At 40.1% G+C, this 12618-nt stretch overlaps 1 protein-coding gene across 2 annotated transcripts in view; it reads left to right on the top strand.

The window, feature by feature from the left end:
* The window catches only part of CADPS (calcium dependent secretion activator), a 265905-nt gene that overhangs the window by 15816 nt on the left and 237471 nt on the right, over positions 1-12618 (top strand). For both annotated transcript variants that reach the window (XM_008069830.1, XM_021718484.1), the window contains exon 3: positions 1026-1147. In XM_008069830.1, the coding sequence (XP_008068021.1) occupies positions 1026-1147 (122 nt within the window). The remainder of the gene's footprint in view (positions 1-1025; positions 1148-12618) is intronic.

Below are 12618 nucleotides of genomic sequence, written 5' to 3'. Positions count from 1 at the left end.
TTGTTTCAGATTTTTTAATCAATTTCTTTCTTCTCTCTTCTCCTCCCTCCCTCCCTCCTCTCTCTTCTTCTCCCTCTTCTTTCCTCTTTTTCCCTTTTCTTCTTTCTCCTCTCCTCCTCCCCTCTTTCTCATGACAAGACATACTGCTAACTATCAAAATAGTGGGCAAAAAAATGGAGTTTGCGGTGGTGGTGGGAAGTACCAGAAATTGTAAATGATACATCTTGCTCCATCATGACACCAGCCTTTTCCCTCAGTCTAGACCAGAGACCCTACAGCCACAGACACGCTTTTGTTTTGACTCAACACTGTTGGCCTGCACAGAGTTTGTGTTATTTTATTCTTCCCTATTTGGATCATTGTCAGTATTTCAAAATCAGATTTCTGAATGATTCTGATATCGTTTTTTCATTTTCTAGTAGGAAAAATTAGGAAAAATTGGGGTATCTGATACCTTTAAACTGAGAAAAGACAACAATGGGTTGCAACGGTAGCTGTTCCTTTTAGATAGAGCATGTACTCTCCAGTTTGCCAAAGTCCCCACTACACCCTGATGCATCTCTGACTCTAATGCCAAATGGTATTTGTTCATTGTCTTAGTACTTGCACTATTGCGTATCTTATTGAGAATAAAAAAATGAATTCGTGAGCTTGTGTTTCTGTTAAATGTTGAATCAAAAGACAGACTATTTTTTAAGAAAATAGGAGAGAGCCTATTTCTTGGTGGAAATAAAAAGCAATCTTATTTGTTTAACATGGAAAGAGTAGCCCATTTTACATTGCCTGCCTGATCCCTGAGAGCATCTGAATTAGTGAGCCTTCTCTTTCCATCTGGGAGGCAATAAGCTGCACTATGATGAATCTCATCTTCATGCTAGACTGGCCCCAATGTGAGTGGTGAAAACCCGATAGAGGTCATCGGATACCTGTTGGGTTTCTTTTTAACTTCTTCTCAGTTTCCTCTGGGTGGTGCTTCCCTGGTGGGCATTGCCAATAACCTCTATTAAATGTGATTCTGGTTTTAGGTGGTGATCATGGAAGTCCAAGGCCTCAAATCCTTGGCTCCAAACCGCATTGTATATTGCACAATGGAGGTGGAAGGAGGAGAGAAACTACAGACTGACCAGGCCGAGGCTTCTAAACCAACGTAAGTTATGTTTCTCCATGGATCATCTCACAGAGGGTTGCTGCTATTGGTCCTATCTTGGCCAACTCCAAGGTAAAGGTCTGGTTTCCCCAGAAGATTCTAGAAGACATAAGCTTTCTTTATTTTTCAAACTAGATGACTTGCCTACATTTGGCAGCTATAACAAGAATTCTACTTCCTTCAAAGCATAGAACTGAAGAAAATTAAAGAAACAGTCTCCTTTCTAGAGGCTTTAGGTATTTAGTTTAGAGAGTTTAATCACAACTCCCATTCTTCAAAATGATGTGCAGGACAGTTTCGTATAAATTTGTTTTATTATATTTTCTGAATAATATTTGGTTTACAATATAAAAAATTTTTCACAATCTTTCTGTGCCTCAGTTATGAATATATTAGCAAAGCATTTTGTCACATTGAACACAATACCTTAATTCAATGGTTCAACACAATTTTGGCAAATGCTTACTATATGTGTGTACAAGGTACTGTAGACAGGAAAAAGTCACTGTTGTAGCCCCACAGAGCTCACAGTTTAGTGAGGCCATCAGAAAAGTAATCACATAAATATATAATTATAAATGTTATAATTGCTGATGAAGGAAGAGTGCTTTGAAAGGAGATAGTGGAACTGGGCACGGTGACTCACGCCTATAATCCAGCACTTTGAGAGGCAGAGGCGAGAGGATTGCCTGAGCCCAGGGGTTTGAGACTAGCCTGGGTAACATAATGAGACCTCGTCTCTACAATAAATCAAAATTAGCCGGGCAGGGTACATGCCTGTGCTTCCAGATACTTGAACGACTGAGGCAGAAGGATCATCTGAGCCCGGCAGGTCAAGGCTGTGGTGGCCACGAGCATGCCACTGCACTCCAGCCTGGGTGACAAAGTAAGACTCCTACCCCCCCCCAAAAAAAAAGAAAGAAAGAAAAGAAAGGAGATAGTGGAGTGTGGGGACCTGAATCTTTTTGAGACAGATGTAGAATAGACTTCCTTAGGACATATGAGATAGTTGAGCTAATGTTATAAAAATTGAGGAATTGGAATGGAGGTGGAGTATCATAGTTTGTGTCAAGGTCCTGTGGCAAGAAGAAATTCAAAGGCCAATGGGACCTGGAGTTTGAAGAACAGGAGTTGCCATAAGCTGCCAGAGAGGCAGGCAGGGCCACACCATGAGGACCTTTTTAGGCCATGGAGGGGAAAGCATGGGAAGACAGGAGTAGAGAGATGTTTTGAAAAGATCTTTCTGGCTGCAGTGGAAGGGGCAGAGTTGATACAGAAGATCAGTTAGGAACCTGTTTCAGGGTCCACAGGCATGATAATGGTTCATTCATTTGAATCAATAGACTCTTAGGACACAAAGATTCTTGAGAGATCACTGCTCCCCTCCCGCCCTACCCACTTCCTCTCGCTCTTCCTTTTCTATCTCAGCTAGACCGGCCTAGACTAATGAGCATCTTTTTGTGTTGGTGTTAATTCATAAAACAGTCATCAAAAGGGTAACCCCGGACAGCAACTCACTGCTTCTCCTCCCTCAGAGCACTATGAGCTGTTTGGCAGGACATGAAAAACTTACCAGGATGTTCAAACAAAATAATTCAAAGAAAGCACTGACTCTTTCCTGGACTAGAGAAAATCTGAGGGCATTGTATGCCTTCAAGTGGCTCTTTGCATGAATAGGCAAAAGCCTCAGATGCTTAGAAGCTAGGTGAAATCAATGAGTGTGTGCAGGAGGAAATGGAAACCGACACACCTTGTCACACATCACCCTCCCCCCCTTTTTACAACTTAATTTCAAACTGACAATGAATGCAGTTTCTTTTTTACTGCCATTGATGAAATCCTAGTTTTGCCTTAAATGATCTGCTCATTTTCAATGCTATTATGTGATGCTGCACTATTTATATGTGCTTTTAAAAAATGTGTGATGCATGGGGGAAGAAAAACCTATTTGGTATTTCTGCCAACTTTTTAAGATGTTGGGCCCAATATGGTGTCATAAGACAGAGAAGGAAGAAGAAAGCTCTGATTATTCTAACAGGCTGTTGTTTTATATGAGCTATTTTAACTCAAAACATAATTTATATTAAATTTTACTTGATGTAACAGTTTCAGTTGCTAGGGTAAATGATGAGAGTTGATTTTTATGTGCCTATGAATGGCTAAAACAGAATTGCAGATTACTAGCAATTATAGGATGCTTGGGTTTACCTATATGAAATATGAATATTTACTCATGTACATATTTACTCATATCTATACATGTGGATTATTATGTCTCTGCACATAAACATCTCACACTGAAACATTTAACTTTCTAGCCAGAAGTACACTTTTTTGATTCCTCTTCAGTCACTAAGTGGATACTACCAAAACCCCACAGAGAGTTTGTCGATTTTTTTGTTTTTTAATACCTTATGAATGCAGGTTTTATGACCAGGGTCAAGTTAAATCAGTTGGCAGTGGCTACCTAAAGTGCTTTATTGAGTAGGGGTCTGAAGCCATATCTGTAATCAGTGGAAAACAACACCAAGATCAGTTTGTCACATCTGCCATGAGAGAGGAAGGGGTACAAGTGCCCTTGTATTTGCCAGTTTTTTAGTATCCCAAAGAGATATACCAAGAGTTTGAACTCTAATGACATCCATGTTTCTTCCCCTCTCTTCCTTTATCCTTTCTATATAGATTCTCCTTATATCCCTTAGTCATGTTCCATCAAAATCCACAGTTCTTTTCCCAGTACCGTCTTTGCCTTTTTCTTTGTCATGGTTTAGGTCTAATAGTTTTCCTCTGCCTCCAGTTTGGTCTAGTAGGACGAATGAGTCCACTGGTGCAGGTCCATTGTCTTCCTGCCTCCCTAGCTTTGATTTGCTCGAGTCCTCTCCATCATTTCTTTTCTGTAAAGCTTTTATTTCTTCTCCTTTTATTCCACTCTCCCTCGTTCTACTTCCAATTTCTCCTATCACTAATCTCCAGCCATCATCTCTGCTACTTGATTTTAATTATTTCAAAAAGTATCCTTTTAGGGGTTATCTTTAATTTGTGCTAATACCTCCATTTCATCGTCTAACAAGATTAGCCCTTTTCCTGCCCTATTCATCTTCAGAATCTTGTCTTTGACTATTCTTTCAGCTAGCTAGTGTCATACTACATTTGTATATTCTAAAACCAAAATTCTGTTGAAGACTGTTTTGCTTATTAATTAAATTCCATTGTTGCTGATATGAAGTATTATACCCAGTAATTGGAGCCATAGTATCTTGCCCTAGCACATGTCTACTAGGAGTTTGTTGTCTTTTTTTTTTTTTCCTTTCAAATATAGTCACATATCCGGGAGTATATTCCAAAACCCAGTTTGTCTAGAAGTGTGTTCCTTGGAATTCCAATGTGTAGAATTTGACATTAGACCTCTCTCACCTTCTTTTATCAATGCCGTCACCTTACTTACAACCAGGGCCCTGCCCAGCATGGTCACATTAGATCAGTCACATAATATAAGAATGCTGTGAGCCAGGCTTGGTGGCTCAGCCTGTAATCCCATGCCTTTGGGAAGCTGAGGTGAGTGGATTGCCTGAGCCCGTGGACTCGAGACCCGCCTGGGCAGCGAGACCTCATCTCTACAATAAATCAATCAGCCGGGCATGGTAGCGCATGCCTGTAATTCTGGCTACTTGGAAGGTTGAGGCAGAAGGATCACCGGAGCCCTGCAGGTCGAGGCTGCAGTGGCCGGGAGTGGCCACTGCACTCCAGTCTGGGCAACGGAGTGAGACTCCAACTCAAAAAAAAAAAAAAAAAAAAAGAATGCTGTGTTTATGAATTAAATATACTTTGTGGCTGGAAATACTGTTGTATGTGGCAGGTAGAACATCCTTTTATACTCTCAGCTAAATTGTGGCCCCTACTTATCCTTCCTTTTATCAATCTGTTGGCTACGTGTGGGTTATTGTCAAGCAGACTATATATCCTCTCAATTCTGTTGTCTTCCTCTCGGTTTTTTAACATAGAAAGCTAGGAGAATATATAATCAAAGCTTTTCTTGAAACAGATATTTATCTAAAAATTGTATCTGTTTGCAACACATTTTTTTTCTGCTTCTCATGGGAAACCACTGAAAATGCTGAGGCTCAAGTAATTGAAATCCTGTCATTAGATAAACAATGTTGAGAAGGCATGGGGGTAAAAAAAGGGAAGCTCTTTGTGGATTCAAGAACCCAGATATATTTGCCCACCTCCGTTGAAGTAGTGCAGAGGGCTGTTCTTGCCTAAGGCAATATTTGTCTCAGGGTGACACTCTTATCTCTGCTGATATCAGAGATTATGTTAGGTATTATCAAGACATGGCATTGAGTGACATCAAATCTTGTGAAAAGGAAGGTACTCCTTTGCCACTTATTTTTCAGTTCTTCTGATCAGGTCAAGGAGAACATTTTAATTTGGTACCAGTGGGTCTTTAATACCTCCACAGGCCTCGGTCTCAGAGCCTTCTGTAGGTAATAACATCCAGTGAGCATTGTTTAGATCTCATTGTAGTACTGCTTTGTCTTTTACAGCAGGAACATAAGTTTTCCTTTTTAAAGAAATATATTAACATTTAAAAAGTGAATTAATTTAAATAAAATATACTAAGTAAATAATAGCACAGGTGGTACCTAGATATGGAAAGAAGTAATCATGAACATATCTTGTGTTGGTGTGTAGAAATGGCAGAGACTGGGAAGATGGTATACAAATTACTTTAATTTGAAAAAGTTGATGTAAAGAAGCCTGATATATTCCCTGAGTAGAAGATATACTCTAAAATTACTATTTTCTTGGTGGTTTTGAACAGTGTAAGTTGCCCTCTAAAAAAAGTACGCCTGAGGATTAAATACCAGAACCTTTAAATAATTTTGCTGAAAAGAAAGGAAATTTGAATTAGCAACTCAGTATTGTGCTAACTTGTCTGAAATTATATTCTTCTAAATTGAAACCAAAGATGCCACTTGGCATTTGATTACTTAACAAGTCCATTACTCCCTGACAAGCCACAGGCATCGTGACGTATGGATTTCTGTATTGCCAGGAATTAGGAAACACAACCAAACTTGGAAACCTGACATTTTCCAAGGGAACAAGAAGATAAAATGCCTTAACTGGGAAATCTTGCCATAGCCCTAGCATTTTCCAGTGACATCTCATCTGGATGAGACTATATTAAAAGCAAAATACAATAACTTTCGATAACATTGTTTTCTGAGAAATATATTATTTGTCCTCATGGTACAATGCAGAATGGACCAGACTTATTATGCCCAAATTATTCATAGAAATGGAGTTCTATTAAATTGCTCCCACATTAAGTCAGTTACAAAGTCAGAAAAGGAAGTTGTTCCCTCCAATTGCTTGCCTCATGTGTCATCTTCTTAATGGTGCTTCCTTTTTCAATTTAACCAAAAATGTTTTCTGTGTACTGGGTCTTGGAATGGTTTAAATGGAAGCAGAATATATTTGCTGAATGGTTCTTTTGAAATTTAGATGTGAGCAAGTGATAGGAAAGGGCAGACACTTGCATTCCCTCAGCAAGCGTACACGCAATGCTTTCCTCATGTCCATCTAGTGTGGGGGTTACAGCTACAAAGAGCATACATCAAGCCTTAGCCTTGTGGAGTGAACATTCTAGTAAGGGCCACAGGCAATAAACAAATGAGCAAATAAATATAGAAGTTAATAGCAGATTGTAACTTGTCTTCTGAAAGAAATGAATAAGCCGCTATAATAGAAAGTCATGAGGGTATAGAGGCCAAGAAAGCCCCCTCAGAGTGGGTAATGCTTGAGCTGATATCTGAAGGATGAGGAAGAACCAGCCATTAGAAGAGCATTCCAGGCACAGAGAACAGCCAGTGCAAACGCCTTGAGGAAGGAAGGGGCTTGATGTGTTTCTGGGTCAGAAAGGAGAACAATATGACTAGAGATTAGTCAGGAAGAGAGAGTGTTTACAGGATGCGTGCAAAGAACAGGGCAAGGCCAGACAGTTCAGGGCCTTATAGGCCATGGGAAGGGTTGAAGCTTTCTTCCAAGACCCTCGAGAGGCCAACAGAGGAGTTTTTACCAGAGTATGATTGGATTGATCTCCATCAACCTGAAACATCTTTAAAGACCAGAGTAAACTTGGAAAGACAGGGATATTGGTCAACAAGTATCTACTGAGTACATACTATTTTCCAGTTTTAGAGGGAGAAATGAGACAGGTGTGACTTTTGAAGTTGTAGAACTTCAAGGCTCTACATGGAGAAAAGCTGATTGGAAAAATCCAAGTACCTGGCACAGAGGGACAAATTGTCAGAGCCACTACAGCTTTTGAGAACTTCAAAAGCCACAGCATAGAAAAGAGAATGAGGTTTCCTGAGAATCAGTTCCTTTGCTGTCTACATTTCTTGTCCATGCTCAAGTTCACAGTCCAGGAGACATTTATGTAGAGACACTACACAGTCCAGGAGACATTTATGTACAGACACTACAGAGTAGGAACTCAGATACCATTTCTCTGGGAAAAGACTGAGTTTCTTTCAGAGTTAATTAAATCATAAATGGTAAAAGCCAACACTGACCCAGAAATTCAGTTTTGCTAGGCTCCCAGAAAATATGTGGGTTGGGAGGAAATAAAATTATAATCACAGTTTGGGATGCTCAGGCACTGCTCTGCTTCTCAGACCAGAAAGCTTGGTCCAGGAGCCCAACATTGATTTAAGATCAGTTTGCGTTTGTTTGTGAGCTGGAAGGTGAAGGTAGATGGGCTGATAGGACAACAGACAGTAGGATAGACTGTGGGAAGGAATGGGGGTGCTAGGAAACAAGCTTTGGAGAGAGAGCTCCAAGTTCTGCTTTTGATTCCATCATACATTTGCCAACCCATCAGGTATAAGCCACGAAGCTTTCTAGTTTTCCCAAGTCCTAAAAAAGTTCTGTCCAAGATGCCTTCCACCTCAACAATTCTATAATTCTTTCATCCAGCTAGTCCAGAGGAAAACCGTAGTGACAGAATTTAAGGCAGAGTTTTCAGTAATTACGACTAGCTCTGAGTTGGTGAAATTTCTAGAGTCGGTAGGAGTTCCAGAATTGGTTGGTCAAGTGGTGGCTGGAGCCTGTCAGTTAGCCATCAATACGCCATCTAAATGCTAAAAGTCCATGAAAATTCTGATTTCATGGGTAGTCCAATGTTGGGTGGATATGAAACAAGGATGTACTTTTTGAAATAGCCCTTTAAGGACTTAGTGATTGCAGACTGTCTCCCTTGTGATCCAGCTTCTCTAAATGTCTTGCCTGAGAAGATTACCTACCACTTACATCTGGAGTAATCCAAGAACAAGGCTGTCTTCCCATCACTGTTCAGTGAAAATCCAATATAATACATTTCTTCCTAAGTATGGAAAACCACTATATGTTCTATTTAGGGATCGGGGAAAGATAGGAAGGAATGCCATATAGTGATTTACCTGTAATGATGGGATGTGGTCTAGAAAGTCATCACTAATAAGAAAACAAGAGATGCTTGATTTGGATTCACCAATGCACAGAAGCAGTATAGTGTCATGGACAAGAGCACAAAACCAGGAGCCAGAACACTGGGTCCATATCTCAGCTGTGTGACTGTGGACAGGCTACTTAACTCTTTGTGCCTCTGTTTCCACATTTTTATGATGATTAAATTAACATATATAAAATGCTTAAAACAGTGCCTGTCACATAGTAATCCTGTTGACTATTATAATCATGGCTTTATTCTTGTATGGAAGGAAGAGAAGGGAGATGTGGCCTGAGTCTAAAATAGCAATCATTAACATTGATTCAGCACCTCCTATCATCCAGGTGCTATGTTAAGAATTTCACAGTCATCATCTTATTTAATGCCCTGCTAAAACCTATGAGATAGGTACTATCACTATTCCCATTTTACTGATGGAAATACTGAAATCCAGAGGGGTTAAGTGACTTGATCAAAGTTGCACAAATAATAAATAGCTGAGCCAGAAGTCAAACTCAAAGCCTTTACTTTTAACCCATCCAACCACCCTACCTTTCTAAAAGAAATCAGACAACTAAAAGAAGATAATTTAATTAGCATTAAATACTCAACAAAACTATCTAAGAGTTCATTTTTTCCCCCAACTCAGTTGTTTTGTGGGTTAAAACACTGTCCCTATTTAAATGGAGCTGAATGTGCCATCACCCACACTAGCACAGGAGTTCCACCTCTACACAGACACTCAGCAGACATAATTCCATCCATATGCATCAACACTGGTGGATGCCACATGTGTGAGTCTACACAGATGAGCCAGAGGTGGCCCCTGCCCTGGAAGCACTTACATAATCCCTGGAGAGTCACTAATGACAATAATTATCATCCTTATGGGAATCATGGTCAATAACAATTGCTCCTACCATTTATTGATATTTACTAGGTGCTAGGCACTGAACTAGCCAGTACTGTATGGTTAAGAGTAAGACAGACCTGGGTTTAAATTTCAGCTTCACCACTCACCAGCTGGGTAACACTGGGCAAGTAGATTTTCCTCACTGAGTCTAAGGTTCCCAAAATTTGAAAGAAAGACAATGATACAACCTGCCCTGTGGGTTTTTTGTTGAAAATGATATGATCTGTCTTAAGAGCTGAGTTCAATAACCAGCATAATGAAACCTCTCAGGAAATACATTAATAGCCAAAACCCCACTATAATCTCACGGAATCTCATATGGTACTATTAAGAAATAAGTACCTACGATCTCCTCATTACATAGAAAGAAAAAGAAGCTCAGAGAAGTTAAGAAGCCTGCCCCCCAAATCCTGCAATTCCACAAACCCAGGCTCCAAACACCCAAAAAACAAATGGCTAAATCTTCTAAAGAAGAAATGAGCACTGTTGCCAAAATGCCTTCTAGAGTCCTAGAACATATTCTCTCTCTTTCTCTCTCTCTCTCTCTCTCTGGATTTTTTTATTGTAATTTTAATCTTATTTATTTATTTTAAATATGTGGGGTACAATTCAGGGTTAGGTATGCAAATGTTCATTATGCAGGTACCCTTGTTGATGAGGTGTGCCCCTCCCTCCCCTGGCAGTTTTCCTCAACTGCCAATCCCATCCCTCCTCCCTTGGCAGTTTCCCACTACTAACAACCCCTTTCTTATAGTATTATGATAATTGTTCAAGGTCTGCTTATGAGTGTGAACATATGGTACTCTGTTCTTTGTTTCTGTGGTAGATCACTGAGTATGATCAACTCTAAATCCATTCAAGTTGCTGCGAAGTCCATATGTTTGTCCTTCTTTATGGCTGCATAATATTCCATGGTGTATATGTACCACATTTTTTTATCCAGTCCAGCTTCAATGGGTAGCATGTTTGGTTCCATGTTTTTGCTATTGTGAATAGTGCTGCAACAAACATACGTGTGCAGGTATCTTTTTTGTAGAAGGATTTGAGTTCTTCCAGGTATATTCCCAATAGGGGAATTGCTGGGTCATATGGAAGGTCAATTTCTAGTTCTTTCAGAAATTGCCACACTGTCCTCCAAAGAGGTTGCACTAGTTTGCATGCCCACCAGCAGTGCAGAAGTGTTCCTTTTTCTCCACATCCTCGTCAGCATCTGTTGTTGTTTGTTTATTAATGATGGCCATTTTTAACTGGGTATCTCAATGCAGTTTTGATTTGCATTCTCTGATGATTAGTGAGGCTGAGCACTTTTTCGTGTGTCTATTGGCTGCCCGTATAAAATGGATCAAAGACCTAAACATAAAACCTCAAACTATAAAAATCTTAGAAAACGCAGGAGACACCCTTATGGAAATTGGAACTGGCAACCAATTCCTAATCAAAACCCTAAGTGATACCATAAGAGATAAGATAGACAAGTAGGACCTTATCAAACTGATGAGCTTCTGCAAAGCAAAAGAAATCATCAAGAGAGTAGAGAGATAACCCACAGAATGGGAAAAAATATTTGCCAACTGTATATCTGACAAAGGCCTAACATCTAGGATCTACAGGGAGCTCAAATGTACCAAAAGGAAAAAACAAACAGCCCCATTAAAAAGTGGGCAAAAGACATGAATAGACACTTCTCAAAAGGACATATTCTTAGTGCTACTGATTTGATGGTACAAGGTCTGGTTCTCAAAGGTGAGATAAGGCCAAAGGGCGGTATCCTACTTGAGTCCTCACTCAGAGTCATAGCCCCCTACACCCTGGGTCTCTATGAGCCTGTTGTTCTGGCCTCTTTCTGGATCAGGGCCATTGCTCAAGAGAGGCTAGAGTGTAAATGAGATGATATTTTCTGTGTGTTGTGAGCTACTTATTTCTCTTATAGCAACCCCCCTATGCTGTGATATAGAATGCACCTCACTTCAAAAATGCAGATGCACGCAGGTCCTTCAGGAAAGACAGTATCTTGGCATGATGCCAATCATCAGGGTGTTTGGAGACTTCCGGGGCTCTGGATTTTTACATTCTGGAGTCCTTCAGAGTTACCTGAGTTCCTTGGCCAAGACTTAAAATCTCTCATTCCACCCCATAGCTTCTAGTTCAGAAGGTTTGGGGAAGGACAGCTATTTCAGATAGTCATTAATTGCTGGAATCTGGTTGGAAACATTTTAATGATGGTATGGAAAATAAGGGTTCAGCATAGGCATAAGAGCAAAAGATTTGGGGGTAAGACAACTTCTAGTTTAGATCCTACTTGTGCCACTGACATTGTTACATTGGTAAATTACTAAGTCCTTCTTTTAAAAATATTATTGTGGGATTAACGGTAGTCTGGGGATGGGGGAGCACACCTCATCAGCAAGGGTACCTGCACAATGCATATTTGTATACCTAATCCTTAACTGTGCCCCACAATTTTAAAATAAAAATATGTATTAAAAAACAAAAACAAAAAATATTATTGTGATCATTATTATTTCAGAGGCAGGAGCTCATTCTCTCTCCCAGGTTAGAGTACAGTGGTTTGACCATAGCTCACTGCAGCCTTGAACTCTTGGTCTCAAGTGATCCTCCCACCTCAGCATCCCAAGTATCTGGTAAATTAGCCTGGTTAATTTTTTTATTTTTTGTAGAAACGGGATCTCACTATGTTGCCCAAGCTACTAAATCCTTCTGAATCTCAGTTTCTTCCCTGATAAAATGAGACCAATGATACTTCTTAAGCTGGTTGGTAAGGATTCAAATTTAGTAATATATGCAAAGCATCTGGCACAAGTGTAGAGATGCTGTTCTTATCTTTATCATTACTGTTGTCCGTGGACCCATAGTGAAAAAAAAAAAAAAAGGAAGGCGGGCTCGGAGGCTCAGCCTATAATCCCACGCTTTGGGAGGCCAAGGTGAGTAGATTGCCTAAGCCCGCGGGTTCGAGACCTGCCTGGGCAACTTGGCGAGACTTCATCTCTACAATAAATCAAAAATGAGCCGGCGTGTAGCGCGCGCCTGTAGTTCAGCTAC

Source organism: Carlito syrichta, unplaced genomic scaffold, assembly GCF_000164805.1.
Source record: "Carlito syrichta isolate Samal-C Ts95f unplaced genomic scaffold, Tarsius_syrichta-2.0.1 Scaffold312220, whole genome shotgun sequence".
Classification (NCBI taxonomy): domain Eukaryota; kingdom Metazoa; phylum Chordata; class Mammalia; order Primates; family Tarsiidae; genus Carlito; species Carlito syrichta.
This window is presented reverse-complemented; position numbering and strand designations above follow the sequence as displayed.